Source organism: Porites lutea, chromosome 14 (genome assembly GCF_958299795.1).
Source record: "Porites lutea chromosome 14, jaPorLute2.1, whole genome shotgun sequence".
In the NCBI taxonomy this organism is placed as follows: Eukaryota; Metazoa; Cnidaria; class Anthozoa; order Scleractinia; family Poritidae; genus Porites; species Porites lutea.
The window spans coordinates 21,658,884-21,684,798 of record NC_133214.1 but is presented as its reverse complement, the minus strand read 5'-3'; the positions used below and the strand labels follow the sequence as shown (position 1 = coordinate 21,684,798).

General features: G+C 37.3%; 3 protein-coding genes across 4 annotated transcripts; 1 reads left to right on the top strand and 2 right to left on the bottom strand.

Annotated features, from left to right (window-relative positions):
- Positions 1 to 29: 29 nt before the first annotated feature.
- LOC140925254 (uncharacterized) lies at positions 30 to 2,835 on the top strand. Its single transcript, XM_073375241.1, has one exon. It carries the CDS (start codon positions 333 to 335, stop codon positions 1,566 to 1,568), a length of 1,236 nt encoding a protein of 411 aa, XP_073231342.1. The 5' UTR covers positions 30 to 332; the 3' UTR covers positions 1,569 to 2,835.
- On the bottom strand, positions 2,398 to 20,068 carry LOC140925251 (equilibrative nucleoside transporter 2-like). Of its 2 annotated transcripts, none has more exons than XM_073375239.1 (15): positions 19,693 to 20,068; positions 13,880 to 13,961; positions 11,711 to 11,829; positions 10,135 to 10,229; positions 9,592 to 9,642; positions 9,411 to 9,496; positions 9,181 to 9,229; positions 8,399 to 8,496; positions 7,959 to 8,007; positions 7,017 to 7,112; positions 6,408 to 6,505; positions 5,316 to 5,430; positions 5,143 to 5,228; positions 4,309 to 4,508; positions 2,398 to 3,556 (listed from the first exon to the last, which is right to left on the bottom strand). In XM_073375239.1, the coding sequence occupies exons 1-15, from the start codon at positions 19,770 to 19,772 to the stop codon at positions 3,445 to 3,447; spliced, it is 1,416 nt and encodes a 471-aa protein (XP_073231340.1). In that variant the 5' UTR covers positions 19,773 to 20,068; the 3' UTR covers positions 2,398 to 3,444. The 2 variants fall into 2 exon arrangements, with proteins under 2 accessions (XP_073231340.1, XP_073231339.1); XM_073375238.1 differs by lacking the exon at positions 19,693 to 20,068 and adding an exon at positions 16,333 to 16,602.
- Positions 20,069 to 21,468: 1,400 nt separating this feature from the next.
- LOC140925256 (ciliary microtubule associated protein 1A-like) lies at positions 21,469 to 25,699 on the bottom strand. The gene is made up of 4 exons (XM_073375243.1): positions 25,020 to 25,699; positions 23,741 to 23,964; positions 23,398 to 23,538; positions 21,469 to 22,647 (listed from the first exon to the last, which is right to left on the bottom strand). Exons 1-4 carry the CDS (start codon positions 25,330 to 25,332, stop codon positions 22,555 to 22,557), a joined length of 771 nt encoding a protein of 256 aa, XP_073231344.1. The 5' UTR covers positions 25,333 to 25,699; the 3' UTR covers positions 21,469 to 22,554.
- Positions 25,700 to 25,915: the final 216 nt, after the last annotated feature.

The window sequence follows — 25,915 nt, the reverse complement described above, 5'->3', positions numbered from 1 at the left end:
TTATGAATTATTAATGAGTTTGAGAAGTAAGATTAAAAAGTACCTGATTTTTCCTGTATGTAGCGATTTTAATTTTCTAAAAACTTTAGATGAATATAAAGACCTAACGTGACCTCTTAAACCCTACAAATCTACCTAACAGGGCACGTAATCTGGGAATTTTAAAGGAACCTGACAAGACACTTAAGTGGTATTTACATGACGAAGAAGTCTTTAAACGAAAACCGCAGAGTGACCTGGCTGGAAATCGAGGAAATGCGAAGGTGAAAATAGAAAAAGAAGAGCTGGAGAAAGTTCAGAAACAAACCAGGTTTACGATAAAACAAACCCAGATGTCTCTTGCATGTCTTCGTCCCAGAATCTTTGCGGCTGTTTCCTGTGAAGGAGTGAAATGCTTTTTCTCTTCCTTCGTGTTCAATCCAATATGGCGCCGTCCATTATTTCTAGGGTTCGCGTGGCATCAAGAAAACCAGCCTTCTTCTTCTGAGAACGAAGCAACGAATCGCCGAAAACTTTTTGTCAGGAATTTGAAATTCAAAACCAAAAAGTACGATTTAGAGGAGTATTTTTCTTCATTTGGCGATATTGAGGAGGTTGAGTTACCAGTTACTAAAGTCACTGGTAGATCCAAGGGCTTCGCTTTTGTAACATTCCAGGATGAATCTGCGGCTAAACGCGCTTTAAACCATCCTCATACATTTCAGGGCCGTGAGTTACGTCTCGCCTATGCTACAGATGATCCTCCACCTGCACAATGCAGAACTAACGTGATATGTGTGAAGAATGTTACACCGGAGATCGACCGAGAACAAATTATGGAACATTTCTCCAATTTTGGCTCGGTCCTTGCTGTAGATCTACCAGTCGATCCTACAACAAACAGAAGACATCCTTACTGTTTTGTTCACTTCACATACGAAGAAGAAGCTGAGGAGGCGGTTAAAAATCGAATCCAAGCTTTGGGGAATTGCTCCGTGGAAATCAGGAAAAGTCTGGCCCGAATGTCTCCAACGTTTACTGATAAAATCGTTGTGTATCCCCCGGAAGATAGTACAGTTAATTCAATTAGAAATTACTTTGAGAACTTTGGCACAGTTTTGTCAGTTGTGTTGAATTTTGTTTTCGTTGGTGACAACCCTCAACCAAGATTAGTTGCACGAGTTCTATTTGACAACAGTAATACTGTAAACGATGTCATGAACCAAGCCCATGTAATCAAAGGTAATCCTGTTGTAGTGATTCGCGGGGACCAAACCAGTAAATTCCAAGACACGGCAGACAGAAGAATATTCATTGATGGTCTACCATCTTGGATCACTGAGAGGGATATCAAGAAATACTTTTCACAGTTTGGTTTTGCTACATTATGTCATTACTTGCAGGACCCAAAAACTGGTGGTAAACTTAACTGGTGTCTGCTTGCATTCAATTCCCCTACTGGAGTACACAAAACAATGAGAATAAAAGAGCATCAGATTGGAGGAGAGACAGTTAGAGTGCGACGCAAAGGCTGGCAGAGTGAAAGGATAAGCAGTTTGATGAAGCACAAAACTGATTTCCATTATTAACTGCACAGAGTCATGTCTGACAATCAAAGCAACAAAATGGTCACAGACCTGTCTTTTCTTGAAAATTGATTTGTTATTGAAAAATAAATTAATGACAATCTATCTGTCCTAGAGTAGACTGCTAGGAGTCTTCTTTATCTTTAAAGGCAGAGGTATATCACACATCCCGTGCAAGTGACACAGCCATGAGATACCTGGCCATCTCGTGTTACACATTGCAACTTGCAAACTTGGAAGACAAAACAAGAGACTCCTCACAGCCTATCCCAGGAAGTTTTGCTGAAAATGCTATTAGTTACTGGTAAGCCATGTTTTGGACATCATCTGGCCAAGAACATTGTTTGTAAGTTGGCCACCACACTGCTAGGTGCTGATAACACACCAGAATAAAGGCCCTGCCTGTACACACATATCTGGATGTTTTTGACAATGGAGAGTTTTTTTTCTCCGTTTTCAAAAAAAGTATGCATGCATGCACAGCCTATTTGAATTATTGTTTTTGCTCATCCACATGAAAGTGCTAAAAAGATGGAAATACATTATTGCATCCCTCACAGAGCATGCATAATGCTGGTAGTATTATGATGTATCAGTATGACATCATTGTAATAGAAAAACTCTGTTTTTTCCCATTCACATGTAAACAAGAAGTCCATGTTTTAAAAATCTCCCCTCGAGAGACCGTTTTTGGAAACTTGCAGGCTAAAATGGAAGGAAAAAATCCCTGTTTTCAATATCTGGATACAGGACCAAAGTCTTGTCTCATAGAGTCAAGTTATTTCATTGATGTAGGGTTCATTATGTTATTAATAGCATTAATAAGTCCAACTTGGTAAAAATCCTGGTTGCGTTTATTAAGTATGTTGGATACAGTATTAAAAGACTGACGGATTGGAAATTACATGCAATAATATGAAGTCCAATCCATGTTTATGATTTATGTATGTATGTTTTCAAAAATATCACAGCACAACCAGTCAACTAGTGAAGCGTAAAGATTTTTAAGCAGAGGATCCCTGCTTTCACGATTTTTAACTGAAGAACTTGTAAACTGTTCTTCATATCAAATTAAACCTGGATTTATAACAATGTTTGCTTAAAATGTTGATCAATATTATATTAAAGTATTAATTTGAACAGATGAATCTCAATAAACATAATTAAACAAAGATACAAAAATAAGATGATAAATCATGTTCTCCTTTAACTGCTCCAAATTAATTTCTGTCAAAACATTTTATAAAAGAATCAGACAACAATAATTCAATGAAGGAGCCTTTGAGGAAAACAGCCATTATCATCATCATCATCATCATTTTTTTAATAACAACCTTTTCATGATGTTTATAACCATTTTTCTAGCAATTAATGGTACACCCTACCACTAAACAAACAACTGAACTAATGTTAAACACATACTGTCACCACTAAAACTAGAGCTTGAAATTATTTCTCTGCCGCTTTGAAAGCTTTATCAAAATTTCCCCCACTTTCACAAACACCCACACCTCTTCCATGAAATCCTCTACCCTCAAAACCCCGTTTTATAACAAGGTAACAAGAGAAATTCAAAGTCTTACTTAAACTGGATCACAACCATAATATAAATCAAAATACATGTACTGTTTTTGAACATGATGTTTCCTGTAATCAATGCAAGTGTCCTGCATTGAACAGTTTAAATTCTGACATTAACTCTGTCGATAGTTTGAGTAATATTCAGTTTCCAACTTCGTAAACACAGGCTTTTAGGACTCAATAAATGAATCCAGTCAAGTTCCTTGTTCATGACTTCTATTAGGAGCTGAGCTCCCGATCACATATCTACTGGAGAAGTGATGCTCTTCAGTCTTGGGAAGAAGTCACAGCCTCTGGTCTACAGATTCATAGTGATGACAAAAGAAAACCCTGCACCCAAAGCCAAGCCAATAATAAGTAAGAAAGCCATCATAGTTCCTGCTGTCTCAGCATGCTTTGGTTCAACAGTGCTAGGAAAGAGAGAGACAGAGACAAAAAAAAACATGTTATTAAAATGCACTTTCCTTATGATGAACCCGTTACTTTAATAGGAACCCCCTACATGGACGACAATATTATTGTAAAGATTTTGAAATTATCTGCATAGTTAGCCTGAGCAAAGAAAACAACATTATACCATTTGGAACTTGGCAAAAACAATATGCACAAGGTTGTCAAAAGTAGCCGGCTGCCAGCGAAAATCACCACCTACTTGGTTAGTATCGGCCAGCTACTCTGCTTGGCATTTCTTTATGGATGCCGTTTTTCAGGCTTCTCAATAGAAGGCGGCACCCGGCGATTGATCGCCGCTTACTTTGGGATTTATAGCCGCTTACTTTGTGTTTAAGTCGCTTTTCTTTGCTTTGTTTTGACACCTCTGGCTTTGCTGAAGAGCCTCCTACTTTATCAGTGATCACCTCCTATTTAAAAATCTATTGAGAACCCTGGTTTTTTAGATAGAATATCCCTGACTGGCTGCTTACTTTGACAACTCAGCCTTTTACTTCAAAACTTTCCGACAACCCTGATATGTAGCAAAGATAATTTGGACAGATTTAATTAGATGGGCACTCCAAGTTTGACAATTATTTTGGTTCCATGGTGAGTAGCAAAAATATTTGGCAACAATCAGTTCATTAAAAAATTTCCTGAAAGGTGTTCCCCAGTCTGTGTTAAGGCAGTAAAATGAAAACATAGTAACAAATTATTCAAGTCAACTTACGATGGTCCATACATCATGCACAAGCTTCCTAAATAGCCATTGGAAATGGCAAACAGCACCATAAACACAATGGGGTAGTAATCCTCCCCAAAAAACACTGGAGCATCATGTCTGGGTTGTGCATTGCAGAAGGCAAACAGAGGAAGAAAGACGATTCTTAAGATGCAGAGAGCAGGCAAAATTATGCCATCTTTACCAGGCTGAAATAGTAAAAAAAAATTGCCCTATTTAAGATAACAGTGCTTTTCCAAATGACTGAGATCCCTTAAAAAGAAAACCAGATAACAATGTCTCAGATAAGACTGTTCTATATCATATATAATATAAACAGAAGTACACAGAAGTTCTCCAAGGAGTTTTCACCTGAATGGTCGCACAGGTCAAAAATTTATATGACAAAAATAATTATTCATCTCACCCTAACTCAGTCTACAAGGAATAAAAGGGTTAAGCATGTTCTAAGGGTAGGGCTAACAAAAAACTTGAATTTCTGTTTTTCCTTTGGGCGAGCAGCTCTTACAATTTGCTCACCTGGGGCCACTTCTTGTTTGCCTTAGTCAATGATTTTGTTAGAGGATCATTGACTTGCCTGAACCCCCGGCCATCGACCAAGTAAGCTTTAGAAGTTACTTGCCTAGCAAGAAAATCTACTTGTCCAGGAGTATTGAATTGAAGTTAAGAGAGTCCAATAAATTGTCCTACAGGATTTGTATCAATACAGTAGGGTTTAGAAAATGCTGATCAATAACAACAAAAAGCTAAGTGATATGGAAGACAACTTGAACTTTAACAAGTGGGAAATATTGTAGTGTAGACAAGCAAGATCATACATACCCATTGAACAAAAGAAGCTGCTAATCGTCCAGAGAAGTCACCAACATTAAACAGTAAGAAACAAGTAACTGGCACAAAGTAGGTATCTAAAAAGAAAATGATCATTTAGTAAGCATAGTAGTAAGGACAATACTCACACCAAACAAGAAATACTAAGTGAAATTTCCTCTTACTTGTCCACTCTGACTTATCAGCTTTGTTTACGGACTGTATTCTGGATGTAAGGGACGGAAATGCTGCGAGTGTAACAAAAAACACAAGAGCAACTGACAGACCATATTTTGCAATCTGAAAGAAAAAGCATTTCATAATTCAGAATAGAGTGAACTGTAAAACAATCAATGGTTTGACTGCTTATCTGAATAATGCAGGGCTTCTGATATTTCGCGCTGTCGCGGACCCGCGAAATTCAGGTATTTCCACGAAATCCTGCGAAATTCCCAAAAAACGCGAAATACCGCGAAATCCGCCAGAAATATTTCCAAATACATGTCGGCAAAACATATTTAATACTTATCTTGGCTATTAGACCGGTTATATTCACCCCAAACGTCCAAATTTAGCTTGAAACTTCGTCACTGCAACGAGTAAACAACGTCCCAATACTACCAGGCGTTTTTAGATGAACGTTGCGAAAAACAGGGCACTAACCATTATGTTAATAGCTTTAACATTCACTCATTTCTCGAGTGAACTGTTGTTGAAAGAGCAAATGATTATCCCTGTTAAAAAAAAAACGTCACCAACGCTGGTCATATCGACGCAAAATTGATCGATTTTCGCGAAATTTGCCAAAAAAAACGCTAGCGAAATCAGCTGTTTTTTACTGATTGTTTCTTGGCGAAGTTTCCCCCCCCGAAATTTCCCGTGAAATCAGCCGATTTTCCTAAGAATTTGCCCCTGAAAATCCTTCGAAAATTGACTTTTTTCCGCTAAAATCCTGCGAAATGGGCCAATTTTTCTGCGAATTTTGACTTTTCTCCTGCGAAAATCGCCCGAAATCGGCCGATTGTTTCACGAATTTTGACTTTTTTCCTGCGAAATCGGCCGATTTTTCCGCGAATTTGCCCCTGAAAATCCCGCAAAATTTTGCTTTTTTTTCCGCGAAATATCAGAAGCCCTGATAATGGGACACCCAGCAATGGTCCTTTTTTTCTGGTCATTTTCTGTGGCTCTCATTTAAGACGACATTTCTCCAAGTGAGCCAAGACTGTTGTTGAAAACTAGACAGAGTACTATATCAGTGCAGCTTACTCCTTCCTCACCTTTCTAAATATCAACATAAATGGTGGTCTTCCATTTCTATGAACTTCTTCAACTCTGGGGTGATAATCTACTGCAAGTAAAGCTTCATGATCCAAACCTTAAGATAAAAAGCATACAAATCGTTTTAAGTTCATACTCTGGCATGCCAAATAATTTATAAGCAAAGCTCCTCTCTCTGTAGGCTGCCAAGATTCAAAATACAAAAAGGCCTCCAAAAATAAGCCCCACTGAATGAAGGTCCCTAAAAAGGCCATCTTAAAATATTATATATTTGTACTCTCATGAGCTTATTGATTTTTCAGTTTTAATGTCCACACTATACCAGATGGCTTAATATCTGGACATGAGAAATACTCTGGCCTGGTATAAACACCTGTTAATACCCTGTCACGAAGAGTGGAACAGAAACCTTGTTTATAATATGTGAAACTTATCCAAAACAAAAATTTTCACATCATAATTTCATGGTTTTAAAGACATATTATATGGTATAAAAGGCAAGGAATTAAAAAGACTAAATGAAGACCATAGCAAGGGTACTTTCATTAGATTCATTTCTAAAAGCTATCCAAGGTACCATGAAACTGTTTAAACAATTTTCTTCTTACTTAATGTTGAATGTTTGATGTTTCCAGATTTTTTTGAAGGTGGTATCTGCCAGTTTGCTAGTCTTTCTATTTGATCAGCTTGGATGCTAGGGAACTCTGTGGATGCAGAAAATGGAAACAAAATTTTACAAAATTAATTATACCTAAAGCTACAATTACTACTTACTAGAGCAAGCCAGTGAAAAATTAAGCAACCATACAGATAAGAAGGAAAGCAACAACGGCTTTGAACATGTTGGAATACAAAAAGGTGCTAACTTTACTATTGTCTGTGCTATAAGCTAACTTCTGATTGGCTTAAACAGCAAAAGTTAAGAAAACTTCATAAAGCAGTATTGCATTGATCTTTACTTTTCCAACCAACTTCCATATAACAAAATCTTGTCTTGGCCACACTGAATAACAAAGAAATCCCATGTGGGGAACATGTAAAATTTAAACTTTTCTTGGCTATTGTTTGCAACTCTTATGATTGGTCAAAATTTTTAAATTCATTTTATCACATAAATGGCCTTTCTGTAGGTTGATGCATTCTTGGTGTAAAAATGAAAACATTCCTATGCCGGAAAGCACATTGCTGCCTAACGAAAGAAAATGCTTTCCACATTACCCAAATCATTACTTGAGATAATCATCTTCAAAAAAAGGATAGACTGACATAATTTTCATCATGTCACAATTAACCCTTCAAGTCCCAATATCCACACACAAGTTCTCCAAAGGGATCTCTGTACATTTTCTTAAAGAATGAGTTGAGAGAATTTCATAAAAGATCAAGGCATTTTCTCTTTGGTGATCATTTTATCAATTCTCATAACTTAATCTCTTGACATTGTATGGACATTGTTAGGAGTAAATTGATGTTGGTCACCATTGGGACTTAGAGGGTTAATTTATTAATAATGGTCACAATGACTATTTGTATTTTGTTTTGTTACTTACTGATCTCTTTTCTGTGTTCATGTGGAGCTATGAAAAATCTGGCAAATTTCTGAAAATAGTGAAAGAGAGGCTATTGAGAAAAATGTTGTATAAAAAGGAAAAGCAAAAGGAAGTGTTCATAAAATCATCTTGATATTATTTTTATCAAATAAGTTACACAACCTTAGTGTAAATGTATCAAAAACAGTATGGAGGAAATATTTTGACCCTTCAAGACCCATTAATATCCACTTGCAGTTTCTCCACACTGATCTCTATACATTTCATTGAAGAACAAGTTGAGAGAATTTGATAAAAGATCAAAGCATTTCCCCTTAGTGATCATATTATCATTTCTCATAACCTTTTCTCTTGATTATGAACTAATATTGTTGAGAGAAAATTGATGTTGATCGCTCTTGTGAGTTAAAGGGTAATGGCTTATAGTACAGTCTACTTACAAGTCTATGAAGCATAAGATAAGACACAAGACAAAGAGATAACACTACAGCTGCCGACATAAAATATCCAAAGCCAGAGCTGACGGCATCTTTTCCTCCTAAAAAGCAATAAAGAATCCATATACATCTTTGAGTAAATTTTGAATTGTTTCTAGTTCTGCAAGCTGATAAGGGTGATCAATGCTGGAGGAATAAAGATGGATTTGTAAAAAAAAATCGGGTGTAAATATTTTAAAATGTTAGTGAAGGGTTCTCACATGAAATTACCATCTTCTTCATGTACTTTTCAAAGGGATTTCAGGGCCAGTTTTGCTTCTCAAGGTCTATTACTTGTTCAAACATTTTAACTTAACATAAACACTTTCTAAATAAAATTTATTGCAAAAGGGTAGTCAGCAGCACTAAACAATATGCCACAAACTGTCATAGCCCCTCGAGACAAAAATGCATGTGACACGTGCAAGTGTAAGGAAATTATACTTGTAATAACAGTTGCTGGTCTAACTTTGTTTGTAGAATGGCAGTCAAGCAGAACAAAGCTCATATACTCAAATTTGTGCCTGACAACTACTTTTTTGCCACATCCACGTTTCAGAAAAATTCAACTTCACGGGCTCTTGAAGAAATTCAAGAATTTTTCAAGAATCTATTTCAAATCAAGGATATTTTAAGAGTATCCTTTTTCATGCAAGGTCTTTTTGCAACCGTGTGAACCCTGTGACAGAAAGACAAAATAACATTCCATGTACATGGCATATGTTTAATTATATCAATCAACTTACCAAGAAGAGAGAAAATACTTGCTAGAGCGGCAAAAGTACCTCCTACACCCTGTTTCATAAAAAGATTTACTTATCATTGTTATAATGCATTTTGGTTTAATAAAAAAAGTATTATAGCACAGCTAAAATACAAAAATATCTGAGACAAGCCATAGATGAGGCAACATCATCCCCATGGCACAGCAGCAAGCAAAAATAAAAGTTAACACTAAACAAGTTGAAGCTCCAACCTGTCCAGTCATGACGGCACCAGTGTATTTTGGAGGCATCATTCCACACACACCAAAAAGTCCACCCTGATAAACAGCACTGAACACTGGAGAGAAATATCAAGCAGTCAACGGTTATTTGACAGCCAGGAAAAAAAGAAGATTAATTCAGGGCTTTTTTTTTTCTTGTACTAGTACTTACTGTTGATTAGGATAATAGTTCCAATGGTTACCATAAAGAACTCATTAGTCCCTGAAAAATCAAACAAAGGGCCAGTTATGGTAGTGAAAGGCATATCTTAATACACAGCAAAGGAAAACTTAAAAAAATGAAATGGGGAATAGAAAAAAAAAATCAAAGAAAAGAAATCAAGTTTTTAAAATGCTTTCTCAATATGATCTGCAGTGTTCAGGAAACTGGACTTAATAAAATAAATTAATAGAGGATATTACATGGCCGCGCGGAGATACAAAATTTCTCTTTGAGTGTTGAAAAATAAATATTTTTTCAACACGAGAAGAGAAATTTCGTATCTCCAAGCGGCCATGTAATGTTCTATTTATTATATAAACACCAATGAAAGACCAAACCATTTCACTTTAATAGTCTTTTGGTGGCCTGATTTATTATGTAGCCATAGCAAAGGTGATATTTTCACATGTGAAGATATCAAGTTTTCACCGAAAGCTCACCTGGTATTTCATTGGTGTTTATATAATAAATATTATTATTTTGTCAACTTACAATTTGATGTGTCAACCACGACAAGAGCAGTTGTCAAAACAAAGCACAACGTCATGATACAGACTGATGAGAGCATTCGCACTTGGAGAGAAACCCTAAGAAAGGAAAATTCAGAAAAATGGTAAACCTTTTAATCTCAACTTTTACCTGGTTACTGATGAAAGAAATTCAATTTATCTGCCGAACACAGCGATCTTCAAAAAACAACCGAGTTACAATAGAACTGAGGTCTACGTCAGTGATTCGTACATGTTGTTGTTCAATATTTTATTTTATCCTTGGTTTAAATTTTCGCAAACATTGTCAAACATTACCGTACTGAAAAACAAAGGAAAGAAAATTTAAACCAAGGATAAAATTGAACCACAATAAACACATGTAGCTACTAAACATACATTTTTTGTTCATGATAAAAGTGACACATGCATTGAAGGTTCCTATGGATTATATGTTTTTACTCTCAATTAGGCATACACTATACTCAAGGAAATTTCTGTGGACAGCAAAGATCAAAATGATATTTCAACAAAAAAAAATATGATGATATCAGTTGTACCAGTAGTATTCACAGCCTAGGGCTCTACAAGTGCAGTTATTACATGTACTTGACACTGACAGGATTAGGTCAGTCGGTAGAGTGCTTGATCGAGAGTGGGAGGTCGCGGGTTCCCCGCGCTAGACCACTACTAACTAAGCAGTGTTCTCCCTAAATTTTAGCTCAGCAGGTGAGGGACGATTCATGGCCGGTAAGGCACAGGATATGTGCCAGAGGCACACTTCAATGGGGGGGAGGGGGGGTAGTAGAGTGAGGGACATGGCTAGGCCCTTGCTGCAAAATTTTGGAGCTAAGTTCTCTGAAAGGTCATTCCCTTTATTTTAAGCAAATTGGCTGTTGATTTCTTTATACAACAATTTAAAATGTTTGATTCCAATAATTTTACTCCGTCTTCAATGCGCTCTTTCCAAAACGCATAGCCCATAAAAAGAAAAGCTGTGTATACTTTAGTAATTTTCCATATTCATTCATTTACTTGTAAGAATCGGATCGGATCACAACTCACTTGCGTATTTTTTAACACTTCTTCTTAAATTTTAGTAAACCTGTAGGCAGTAAGAGGTATTACTTTAGGCGGTAAATTTTACTGGTTACCGCCTGATAAGGAGAACACTGACTAAGAATAACGAGAAATGAAGGTACTCCCTTTGCAATGCTAGACCTTCGCATGGCTCGGATGACCACATAAAATGGCGGCTGCGTCTCCAGTAGGAGACATAAAATATAGTGTCCTCAATTAGTGCTTCCATGCTAAATACATTGATACTCAAAGAAAGCACATTTTTTAATTTATTGTACAGCCTGTAGCATTTTAGGCGTTAACTGATAGCCAGTGTATGAAACACTCAAAAACCTTTTTGTGGTATTTTTTTCTCGAAAGCTCTATCCTCTTAGCCACTAGTGCAAACTCAAAGGTCAAAAGTAGATTTTCTTTGGAAGTGGTCTAGTTTTGAGCTCACAATAACCACTGACTAAAGGCACTTAAGAGATATTTTTTACATAGCAGGAAAAGATACTTACTTGTGTTTGAAAAGAGTGTTTATTAAGAACATGATAAGATTAGGGGCCATGGCTGCCACAGAGAAGTAGTTCTCAAAGTCATGTGCCCAAGCACTTCCCTTCAACTTCTGTGCAAAATACTGAAACAAACAGAACAAAGCATACTATCAACTAAACTGATACTTATTCACATGACTTACAGCTGTAGCATTTTACTCACACTATTATTTTCAACTTAGATGATATTAACTTTTGATATTTACTAGTACTAGCTGATTGTGTTCTGGAACATTTGGTTGACTGTAACTTTGAAAGGACAATGTGTGGTTCCAGAAAATATCCATACCCCCCCCACGGATGGTTCTTCCGATTAGACCCCCTCACCCTCTCGGAATTTCCGTTCCAGAGGGGTCATGTATAACCCCCCCACCCCCTAGGAATTTCCTATTTTCCTTTTCATGGTCTTAATTTGCTATATTTAGAGATAATCGACCGTGTACCGCTTAAAATTAACTGTTCTCATCTTAAGACACATTTTTTTATAATCTTTGACCTGTTTGTAATCTTTTACAAGACAATATGTATTTCTTACGTAGGTAGAGCACGCTTGATAGACTATGAGCGGTCTCTCTTTTTTAATTAGTCCTTCCAGCGAAACGCGCGAGGCAGAACGGAGATTAATAAGTTTATGTCATCTCAAGAAAACATTTAAAACATAACTTTAAATTTGAATTATTCATTGAAATAAAACTATGTGAACATTTTCAAATTTCAAAACGAATCTACCTACAGACAAGGTTAGACAAAGTTGATGTCTGGTACTGTAATTAAGTTTCACTATGTACACGTCTTGTCTAAGACAGTTTCATCTCAAATGCAACATTTACAGCATAACTTCAAAGTTAACTATTGATTTAACATTAAACTATGTGAAGAAATTCGAATTTCAAAACGGATCTACTAGAAAACTAACTTACAACAAAGTTTATCGTTTGTTCGGCCTCGGGTCCTAAAGTCACCACAAAGTCGATCTCTCGATGTTTGTAATGAAGTTTAACTTTGAATGAATTACACTTGCAGTTAAACAAATCTCAGGAATTACAAAAAAACCTATTTGGGTTATAAAAGAACAAAATATGCAAACATTCATTTTGCGTCCCATATTTGCATCGATTCATGTTCAGAAATGAACATCAGTGAAACATGATCTATTTCGTTGCCTAGCACGTGATCGAAAAAATTCTCCACAAAGAAGGAACAGATGGTTATTATTTTCGGGTAAAAGTTGATTTGGCGAAAGGTCTGTTGGACAAACAGCTTGCCTTCAACGGTACTCTATTAGAAGTCAATAATAAAATACAGCAAAGGTCTCATTTGGGTCGTCACGCAACGCTTTGTCGCGACGAGCTCACTGAATGTCAACATAAATTTGCATAAAGTTGTTTACACAAAGCTCGAGAAATATATCGCGGAGTTAGACGACGTTTGTTCTCGATTAGCGTAAGTTTTTGTCAGACTATCTGCAGTCGAGTCCACAATCTAGATACATGTTCGACATAAAGAAATTATTATTAATCGATGCGCTAGAATTTATTCCCGGAGAAGTAACCTGATGAGAATTGCGATCGATTTGCCCGATGGACGATGTTTATTTAAAGACTTTGTCAAAGTCAAACGTTGGACGGACCGACCGTTAGCTGATAGAATCAACCGTTAGACCGTAAGAGCAATCCGTTAGAGCGTTAGAACAGAGCGTTAGAACGAATCGTTAGAGCGTGTGGACAAATCGTTAGAGCGGAGATGATAGCGAACTCCCAGCAAAGAAGACGATCGACGTTTGAGACAAACATCTTGAAGTTTTGTTTCTCGAAAGGGCATCTACTTCTAATTTTTGTTGTGCTACAAATCAAAATAATCCACATATACTTAAGTATGTCTCGTATGATCGATCGCGTCTTTTACAACCCTGTGGAAAATTATTCTCGTGGGCACCCCCTGTATCCCTCGGAAAATTCTACCCTTTAGCCCCCCCACCCCCTAGGAATTTCCATTAACCATCCGTGGGGGGGGGATGGATATTTTCTGGAACCACACAATACAAATAAAGAAGTTCCAAATAAATGTTTTGCCAAAAGTATTAGCATAGCAAGTAGTAACAAAAACATGAACAATAAATTACTGTGTACTTACTGCATGTGCAGTTATAAACATGTTCCATGGCAAAAGAGTCCCCACTCCTTGAATGAGCATAATTAGGTAAACCACACAAAAACTGCAAGCAAGATTAAAACCATCCATAAATCATCTTGCACAATTTTTAAACTGCCCAGGGGGAAAGAAAACTGAGGTTTGAACCCCACTTACATGCCCTAAAAAAATCGGCACGGCACGCCAAATTTTTGGCACCGTGCCTTGCTTAGCCGTGTTGAGACTACCTCCGGGAGGTAGTCTAGGCACCCCTCAAATTTTGAGCACTGGTGCCACATTACATGTGGGACCAATGCGTTTACACGTCAAAAATTGGGAGTGCTGTGCCTTAAGATCATCAGCACGGTGCCAAAAATTTGTCGTGCCATGCCGATGTTTTTAGCGCATGTAAATGGGGTTTTGATCACCCGATATGTAACTATGATACAAAAGATTTACAGTATTGCAAAGTACAGAGTAAAAATAAAATAACTACAACAAGAAGTTTCTTTGGACTACCTTTAAAATTTTCATATTTTCTTCAGCTCTAAATTGAGAGAATTTTTAGCTTCAAAGAAAAAGATACCAATGAGGACGCAATTTTGATGCTGTAGTTAACATGTTACTCCTTTCTCACCCAGGATACTTTGCATTCTGTATTCAAAGTCGCATGATTCACTAACTTCAAGGACAGTTTTATGACGTTAAACAGAATTGCTAAGGACCACTTTATTTTTAAGAATTCAAGGAAACTAGCCTGACTGGGCACCAACTCCACTGGAGTTAATTTTTAGCTCTGCATGAAAGAACCCTCAAAGACTATGACTCAAAAGGAATCTTGTGTTTTGGGGAGAATCTTTATATAAAACACTTCAGCTTTGTATATTCTAAATTTGAAATAAAAGAAACATTATAAGAGTTTCTAATCTCTCTTTCAATGGCATCCCCTCCCACACACACAGACATAAACCATTGAGCTACCTTTCAAAAATGGAAAACCCTGGCCCAGTTGTTCAAAGGTTGGATAGCGCTGTCCACTGGATAGAAATCTATCCAGTGGATAGCATTATCCAATGTTTGAACAACTGAACAGGGGCCTGGTAGATAAGATTTTGGGCAACACTGACCATACTGTATCTATGCTCTGAGGAAAACTGAAGGGAGCCTAGTATTCTGAACAAAAATTTAAGGTGTCCACTGTCCAGAATATGATTTGTATGAAAAAAAAAATACTAATAAGATTTTCTTATTGCCTTAGAGCAACAGTTGGGCACCAGGGAAATTGGGCTGTGCTAGAGCACAGCCCAGTATGCAATATAAGTACACTGAAACATGTGCCTGATAATTTACAAAAAGGCTGCCAAATCATCATGTGATATAACTGTGACATAACAACCCATGCGCTAGCCCCTTTTGCTGGATAAAGACCACAACATAGTTTAAAAAATCTTAAATACTAGTAAGCAGACCTTTGACCTTAGGGACCACGAAAAATGTGGTCATAATTATAACAAAGTTTTTAGTTAAGAAAACGACTACGCTTTTTTTTACTTTGGTCTGAAAGATATAAGGTATATAGCGGCAATGTAAATTAAGAATTATAACAAATAGCTTTGACTACAGTCCAGGATTAACTCTACTTTAAAAAGGGTATGGGTACTCAGTACATCAGAAACAAAAGCATTTTGAAAGAATCAATTTCAAAGTCAATCAATTCAAGACTTCGGCACATATTCCTTAACATCGAAGTTTACATTCATGCTTGGTGTTTAATTTTCCGTAAGGCTATTACATAATAATTCTATTACATAAAAAAAAACGAAAGAACCTAAGCAAAGCTGACGTTTTCCCAATTTTAATCACCACTTTCGTCAAAATCTAAGGTGCTTTGAAATAACAATCACACTACATGCTCATCAAAATGCAGAATGATGAAATCATACGCTTGAACTCAAACTGCATCTAGTCCACCGTTTCTTATCGATGTAGAAAAAGCGTATAAAGCGAACGGAGCTGTATACTAGAAAACGCTGTTTAACGAAGAGGGAATACAGGAAAACGTTCTCAAGAAATCGTCATTTGCATCTAATATTATTCAGGCGGAATGCTGAAATTTCTACACAAAAAGCTCCCAGTAAACAATAATTATCAATAGCGGCCGAGTGTCGTTTACTTAACTATCTTTTGATTTAACGACTCTCCAGAGCACCAGATAATGGAAATATACGCCGTGTTATGGTAAAATTTACAAACTACAATTTTTGCCACAGGAAATCAGCACATGATAAGGTTTCAGGTATGTAGAACATTTTTTTAAAAGGCCAACAGATTCTGTTACCGAGATGATCGAAGCACGTCCGATCACATCACGTCCATCAAAAGCAGAAAGTATGAAAGGTTGCCCAGATCCCTTCATTTCTACCTACAATATCTCACCTAAACTACATCTACCCTACCTATCTCGAGGTTCCATTGTGACAAGGAGAGATTTCTTCGCTGCTCTCTTTTCTTTCGTGTCGAGAAAAGTTTTCGTCTCAACCTTCAATTCTTCGCCTCCGGCACCCATGACAAATTTCTTTTAGCAAAATCTGTCACCTTCCTGGCCCTCAAACTTGAATGAAACTCCAAGCGAAAAGTGCACTAAAGCACAGGATTAATATGCTAGATTTGAAGCTTCAAAGAAGTTCTTTCCCTACAAGAAGAGACTATTCGACGACACTTCGCTCTCTCTTGCTCTTCTTCAATTTCAACCGCAAATCTTTTTTGCAGGGAGCGGTTACAGAGACCGGAAACAGCCGGGGTTTTCCAGGCCGAAGGCAACTAATAACTGTGGGGGAGGTGTTAAAGGCAAATGCTAAACATCAGGTTTTTACAATAAAAAAGAATCATCTATCTACATTTACCGAGCTACTTAAATATTTAGAGGCCTTCATTTTTTAAAAAAAAAAAGAAAAGCTACAGCTAAATTTCAGTTAACCATTAAACGGGTGTTCAAAACTCTCTACTTACTACAGCCCCCTCAATTTCAACCAATCACGTGAAAGTCACGCTTGTAACATGCAGCTCTAAAATCATCGTGATTATTTTTATTTCTTGAGTTCACAATCGATCGTAGCCTGCGAACAGCAGACGCATTTCCGGTAGTCGCTTCTCTCCCTCCGAAAGTTCGCAGGCTAAATCGATCGAGGGAATTTCTAGTTTTGGGAGACTAGAATATTGCCTTTCTTTGGCTCATTATAAATAAAATAGTCTTTTTTATAGAGTTTTTTTTCGCGACTATGCATTGCGTGGTTTCGTCGTTTGATGATATCTGCAAAACATTTCGTATGCTAATTTCACAACAAATTTGCATCATTATTTTCTAGAACGAAAAAGGCAAAGAGAAAACATTTTAAGAAGAATCTATCCCTTCCCCTCTGTAAATTATAAAGCACCAAGAGGCGAATTAGTTCAGTTCGTTCTTTGAAACAAAAATATCCTCCCTTTAAAAAAGAAAATTTTGCTGGTAACATAGCGCTGATAACGGACTGTTAGTGATATCATCGAAATTGTAACTCAATCACTCCACTTCCGGTTCGAGAAGGGTCAAGTTGAAAATGAGTGTCTCATGATTTGGGGTCCTCTCTCGTGCTAGATATGTGAATTTCCTCCTTTGATAAAAATCGACTTCCTCAGGAAAGCAAACAAGGTCTGAATCTATAAAAACAGTAACAATGTATCTGATAAGTTCAGGTCAAACTAAATCTAAATCTAAATCTAATACTGTGCAAAGCCTCTACATGGTATGTACCCAGGGATAATTGTCAAGGGTGAGAGGAGAAAGTACAGTCCCTGTTTCATTTCCAGGATGAAGACCCATGGAAGACTCACTTGGGAGAAAAAACTGCTTTGTGAGAGCACCCTGGAAAGGTAATCAAATACAGCAAACTTGTTCCCAGGGTAGATAATCTAGCCTGTGTGCAGACCCCACTCCTCTCAGGAAAATTCGGAGGTGTGGGACGGGGAGGTCTGTACACAGGCTAAGATGATGTTTTTATTATGATAATTCTGCTATAACAGTATCTTATTAAACTGGGGAAAAAAATTTTATAACTTTGTTATGCCAGATTATTGGTTATATTGGATTGGCTTGGACTCTTACACAGAAAAATATATCCAGGTTTTTTGGGAAGTAGGCTGAGAAAAAAAAAACAATTCCTCCAAACACCTGTTTCAAAAACCCAGAAATCCAGCTAGAAATTCATTTTAAAATGCCAAAGCCGCAACCAATAACAGGAAGTACAATATTTGGCTTAGTGATAATTTGCTCATATTACAAGATCTCCAAATGCAACTGGTCTTAACATAATGAAAACAATGAAGTATAACCCCAAATTTTGAGAATTTCAGTGTAAAAAAAAAATTCTCTAGAAACTGACTCACAACTCTAACACCCCTCATTTGGAAAGTGGTCATTTTTTCTAGATTGAAGAACTTCTACTTATTCCTCTAGGTTCTCTCTAATCCTCCTACTGACAGAAGAAAGAGAGAGGGAAATGCAAATACTATAGTAAAATAAAGAAATAAAATAAAGAAATAAAAAACGATTTGCAGGTAGCACATCCACATAGTGGTTCTTTGTCTACCTGATTCCTGGTTGAAGTGGAATTAGGAAATGTTGGTTTTTGAGGACAGGGGAAAACTGGAGTACCCGGAGAAAACCTCTTGGAGCAAGGGAGAGAACCAACAACAAACTCAACACACATATGGCGTTGACGCCGGGATTTGAACCCGGGCCACATTGGTGGGAGGCATGCGCTCTCACCACTGCGCCACCCTTGCTCCCAGGGATGTGGACGAGACCTCCTCACTGGCCCTATACTCCAAACAATGGCTATGCAATTCAGACTAGGGATAATGTGCCCCACCCCCAACCACTTCAGAGGGAATATAGGGATAGTTGACTCCATCCCTTTGAAACTGAATAACCCCTTGTAGGACTCAATGTTTTTGTCACTTTTAAGTAGCCATAGTCTCCCTCCCTCCTAGCCATTTTTGTCTCGTTACACAACGCTGCTCCCCAACAAATGGATTGCTGCGTGACGAGACAAAAACGTCTGTGAGGGAAACTAAATTAGCCACTGTATCTCATCATAAATAATTTATGATGAGATACAGTGGCTAATTTAGTTTCCCTCACAGACGTTTATTAAAATTTTAGTGAGAATAAGGTATTATAATTATTATAATACCTTATTCTCACTAAAATTTTGCGAAAAATCATCAGTCATATTTCACTAGAATTAGATTCACGATTTTTAGCAAAAATAGAATTGGAGTGTATTAAATTTTGCTATTTTTGTATTCCTTAAATGTAAAAGTAACTTTGACCTCAAGAACAGTAACAACAGAATTAATGATTTTTACAAAGAATCAACAGATGGAAAGTTTCACGACTTCACAAGCGAGATTTTGAAGAATTTAGCAGCAGAGGGCAGTTCGGACCGCAAGAGTGATGCGGTGGAAGGCTGATGGACAAAATAAAAAAACGGTACGATAGTGCTTTCCATGCAATGTATGGCATGTATGTTTTCAAAACACCAGACAACATACTCGACAGGGCTTATTAAAAGCATTAGAAATATATCGTCAAATCTACACCAAAAAACTATCCTGTCTGGGATAAAACATCTTTTATGTATTGAAGTACGAATGAAATTGCTCAACAAAATCTGGACGTCTGGAAATTGATTGCGAAACCCTCAGTCACGGAAATGAGCTTAAATACTTTTTTTATCCTAGCTGTGCTAGCTCAAAAAAGCTTCTAGTAAACTTACTTGTCAACCGGTTTGCCGAGGTCCTCGTCACCCAAGAGACACTCTTTCGCAGCGGAATCGTCATCCTTTTTCTTACTCATAAGTTTATCCACAAGAACCAGGAGGACTAACTCTCCTAGTCTCACAGGTCGCAACTAAAGAGTCATGTTTCATTCATCGAACCAGCCAAGTCGAAGGGGAGTCCTGCTAATATGTCAAATTTCATGTTTGGTAACAAACATGGTGTCTGTTTACTCTGACGTGAGCGCCAGTAATGGGAAACATTACCAGCAATGATGCGACGTTTTCAAAGTGAATAAAAATGTGTTTCAAATTTACTCGTTTTACCTTCCACGTAAAAGAAGAAAGGAACTATCTACGAACTACGCAAAACCCAAGTCGACTGTGAATTTTAAACCAACTGGAAAGCAATTAAGTAACGCATGCGCGCGTAAACGCGGCAAACGTTTCAACCAATGAGAAGGCCCTCAGGTGAGTATAATCAGAGTGTTTCCTATTTTTCCCTATTTTTTACAGCTTTTCTCAAGAGACTAATGAGCCAATTCTCTCTTGCTTCTCTTCATTATTATAAATGACACAATTTAACTTTGTGGTTGATGGTTTTTTTTTGTTGATTGTATGCATTTCCAGCTTTCCAAAGAAAAAATTAAAAAATGCCTGGGAGGAGGGGTATATGCCTGATGCCTGGAATTGACGTTGACTGAGCACAGGAGCCTGGGTGGGGTGGGGGGGGGGTAGGGCGTGGTAAGACCACAAGTCTTAAAAGATCTGGAATGTTGTATATAGTCTATAGTTTAAGAAAGTGAACATGAGTCTTGCAGTTGAATGAACAACCTAAGGGAAAGTTCATTTAATATGACAAGGGGGGGGGGATGAAGATATTGAAACTTGAAGCTTGAAATTTTAGCAGCCCCCCTCGCTAGCGGTTCAATTTTTTAGGAGCCCCCTCCTTGGTAGTCGAAAAAATTTCAGAGCCCCCCCCCGCTCCTCCTTCAATTCCTTTGCTCCCCTGAAAAAAGATCGCTAGACTGTATTAAATATATTTACCATTATTGTCTTCAATGGTTTATACTATGACAAACTTGAGATACAGTTGTGATACAATTTTCTAAAGCATTTTTGGGATGAACAAGAGTGTTAGTAATAATTACTGAGACTACATTTGTTATATCTGTAAACCACGTGATATAGCTGAGTTGCACAGGTCATTAAATTGTTGAGTTGAAAACCATCCGATCTGTATGATGATGTCATGTGTTGGTTTTGAAGTATACAAATTTTCGGAGCCCCCCCTCCTAGCGCAACAATTTTTTCAGAGCCCCCCCTTCGGGTGTCTAAAAATTTTCGGAGCCCCCCTCAATATCTTCATCCCCCCCCCCTTGTCATATTAAATGAACTTTCCCTAAGGAGTTGAAAAAGAACCTGGAAACATTCAGGCTTGACAGGGAATCGAACTCTGACCGTTGCAATAACCTGAGGCTTGTATAAATTTTTGTTTGTTTTGTTTTGCTTAGCTTTCCTGTAGACTTCAAAAGAGAGTGAAAGTCAATGAGGAGGGGTCTGGAAATGTAATACTAACAATTTTTTTTCAAAAAATCTAATTCCAGGTAGCTTGCGAACGGCAGACGTTTCTCCTTGCTAATAGCCACTAAGGGACGTTTCGTCCCTCAGCTGCGATGAGCGAGGAGAAACGTCTGCCGTTCGCAGGCTAAATTCCAGTATATTAGTTTCAAAATTTACAGGCATTTGAATGCAAAAAGAAATGAATCTGGCTCATGAAATAAGTTCTCTTGATTTTTATTTTCCTGAACAAATGATGGCAGTAAAGCCCATGCAATATATACACTTACAAAACAGGTAACGTATAGATACGCAGAACATAAATTAAGTCTTATCACGTATATAATCTGCATATTATTTAAATTACTAGAACTCTAGTAGAGCTCTGAAAGAATCAATGGAGAGCTTAGGCAACAGTTTTAGCAATGGCAGTGGAAACATCAGTAATACATGTAAAAAAAGTTTACATTCATTCAAGCTTCATTAAAATCCAAAATCTTTTTGTCAAATGTAGACAAATCTTCCTGCAGTTTAAGAGATAGGAAAAACAAGTAAAATGCATTTATGTCCTTCATTAATCATTTTGTACATAAACGTACCATCACATTTAAGTGGGATGAACACGTCTCCAGTCTTGTGATTTTAATCATAAAAACCAATAAACTAATTTGAACATTCTTGATGCCATCTACTCATTACTATTAAGCTGCTATTCATTGCCAATAATGTAATATCACCATATTATTTTTTAACAAACACCAATCACGCTGCAGGAAATAACTGGAACTTTCCATCAAAGAATTGGGTTAGGAACCAAATAATATTTTATCTTACAAAAACTATCATGCAGCAGAAAAAATCTGGCTAACTTACCAAGAACATGTTATGAAGATAATATTTCATTTTACAAACACTATCACACTGAAGAAAATAACTGGTTAAATTCAGGCTTTTTCCCCTTGGAAATTCAAAATTTCAAAGATGATGTCTAAATGACACTCTTGTTTCTTCTTAACTTCTTTTGATGACCAAGTTGTTTCTTGCACCAGGAAACGACAATTACTAATTTCTATACAGCCTGTTTCAGCACTCCGGAAATCATAATTAGAAAGGGATTTGTACTTATGTATACAAAAAAGGTCTTCTTTTTCCAAATTAATGTTCTTCTTAATTTTTGAACACTGAGTAAGTATTGAGCCAGGCCGCAAAGTTCATCATGAACAAAGAGGAAAAGCTTCAGTTTACAGATAATTTATGGAAGAATAATTATTAATAATTCAACCTCTGATTAAAGGAGTTGCATTAATCAATAGGATCAACAATCAAGGGAGCTATATAATCAGAATGTCGAATGCCAAAAGAGATTTTGGGTGCTCGTCTCTTATGGAGCCAGAACTGCAAGAAAAAGTAAAAGAATAAATCAAAGAATGCATTTAAATTTAACGGTCAAAATACTTAGCATATAGATCCTCTTTTCTAGAAATGGATTTGCTTATTCAAGTATCAGAATCAGATGACTTTGATGATATTACTAGTATTCACTAATGAACAGTTAATTTTGATCACAGGCAGCCCAAACTCAAGTAACAAGGAAAGGGGATAGGTGACACGTGACCTTTGTGCTGAATGAGCTGGTGTTGTGTTACAGGCGACTGTTGAAAATAGGAGACTTTGTAAGAGAAACACAATACAAAATATCTGTGAACCCTTAAAAGGGAAAAAACATTAAACGTGTCACAGGCAGGTCCAGCACAAAGGTCATGGCCCACTTATGGCATGTAAATTACTTAACACCCTTTCCTGGTAATGCGAGTTTGGGTTGGCTGTGCTTTCATTGACTATTTTCCAATTGCCCATAATACACTCTGTTTGCCCCCCAAATTTTGCATAACTTATTGTCTTAAAATGCTCTTGGGAAAATGCAATACTCCCAGGAGCATTTAAAAACAATGGTTTATGCAGAATTTGGGGGGCAAACAGAGTGTATTATGGGCAATTGGAAAATAGAGAATTGGCAATTCCGGAATGCATTGTGTTTGGATGAAATCAATGATTGATTATTTACAAATGAATTGCATTATGATCAGATGACTTTGATTGATTGTCCACAAATAAATTGAGTTCCAGGAATCAACATTTATTTACCTTTTCTGGAGAATAAGCCCCAGGCCCTGGTTTTCTTGTGTTGTCTCCTGGAGCAAAGTTACGTGCATTCATGGAATAGATGGGTTTCCTGTTCTTGTAGACATTTGGATCAACGACCTTGTATGTGCCTGCACCAGGGGTCTAGGAGAAAATCAAACAACAAAGGTGTGCATTTTAAAGGTCAACATGTTAGGGAAGTAAAGTAAAAAAGAAATGAATATTGTTATTAAACCCTGAATCTCAGAGTGATTTCTTTTGTTGTGCACCTCGCTGCCTTGGAGTCAAGTATAAGCTTAAAAATAATTTGAAACTGGCTTATTCGCTGTTAATAAATCTAACAAACCTTCTGTAAATCCTCGTGAAAACTTCCAATCTTTGACCTTCCTGTCATTGAATAACAAGGTGCAGAGGTCTTTCCAACTGACTTAGATCCCAGCACTGGTGGCATAGTGTAAGTATCAGGGCCAGGAAAATTGTCCTTCTTGTTGTATGGTGTACGAGATCCAAAGGAATAGGAAGGGGGAAAGCGATGCTTCATAACAGGCTTTTTCTCTGGCCCATAATCCCCTTGAAAAGTGAAAGGATTGTTAAAAAGGAAACTTTAAAAAGAAAAAGACAGATTTCCTATACTATTGTACGATGTTGAAGAGCTTCAACATCACAATGCGGTCAGTGCATTGCAATAGTGTAATATTATTATACCAAGAGCTCATAATCCAGACAGACCAACTAACTCAAGCCCATTAAACATTTTCTCAGATCAGTTTATCTTTAGAACAATTTATTTTCTTACGATTTTTGATTACCAGTCAGTAATCAATCAATCAGCAAATACCTGAGACCAGAAGAGAGTATTCTGGATGCCTAGACAACATGTACTTTCCTTGAATCATATACAGTCAAACCTCTTTAATACGAACACCAAATGGACAGAACCAAGTGTCCGCTCTACAGAGGTGTCCGTATTATAGAGGTAGGTAATGTATGATTTTTGGCATTTCTGGGACCAAACGAACTGTCCGTAATAGAGAGGTATCTGTGTTACAGAGGTGTCCGTATGGAGAGGTAAGACTGTATCATGCAACGGATGCACACAAACATATCATAGAATACTGCGTTTATGTCTTTTCAACAAGAGACTACAGTCAAACATTTCATGCCATTACAAACAGTGACAGGCTAAGAATTAAAAAATGTGATGTATGTTCAGAACTATTTGCTCATAAACCTATTGCTGTTTTGATATTCTTGTTGTGGCTATTCTCGTTGATTATTATAACATTACAATTTTTATAGACTGCCTAACACTCTTTTTTCAATAGGGGAAGAAAACTCAGTGAGTAAGACCAGGCAACATATTCGGGTGCTTTCCCTTCATGTAAAGACGGTTAAATCTGTTGACAGGTTATAATTACAATCAAACGCATGTTTTCACGGAAGTTACTTTGTAACATAAATGTTACGGTATTTTTCAGATACACGTGTGGTATCCAAGGACGCGATTGATATTATACTGAACTGGAGATTACTATTGTCCTAAAATATACACAAATTACACTATACCCGGCAAAATTTACACAGCTAAAAGCATCAACTACGATGAAAGCATAAAATGTACTTACAAGGCGCCGGCGTTTGGAAAGATCCGCCTAATTTAGTGCGTCCCGATAAACTGTACTTCTCAGAGCCATCTGTACCGTTCCGAGTTAAACCCTTCTCCAAAGAGTATGCGGCAGGTCCGGGTGTTGTGGATGCCCTTAAATTGTCTTTGTTCTTCGTACCAAAGGAATAAGCGGGAGCTTTAAGTTTCGAGAAATCGTGACCAACAAAACCTGTGCAGTTTGGCAAGAAATATCTTGCCGCGCCAGGGCCGCTAAACATGGCACTGATGGGAACCCGAGGTCTTGTCCTTTGGAACTGGTACTCTGTCGCCATGACAAATTAGTTGTCCCAACTTTAACGCCAAAATCGCGTACGAGAAACTCCGCTTTGTCCTGTTAAACTTTCTTTCTCTATCAGCTGTGTGCAAAAGTAAGCCTTTGTAACACAACTCCAATCAGTTCTTCCTCAAAAATAGCACAGCGACGACGGAAAAAACCGTAAACACAAAGACCTTTCACGATCTCCAAGGAATGGCGCGGGATACTTAGCATTGCATGAAATATGACACTTCTTTTCTTTGTCTGTCACGCACAAGCGAATCAATCAAATATGGACATAGTTAATTATTCATATCAGCACTCTTAGACCAATCGGCTGCAAGCGGCTTAGCTGATCTTAATCCCAAGGGACATTCACTTCTGTAAAACGACAAATGTCTGTGAGCAAATAACTCATTTTGTGAATGCCTGTTTCCTTCATCAAAACTATTCTCTAACTCCAAAACCACTTCTTCAACTTGTGCTAAAATATTATAGGCTTATAATTCTACCGTAAGATGATCTTTAAAATCTTACAAACAATCGATAAGTCTAAACGCGATTTATTGCACACATGGAGGACTTGTCATTTACACTCA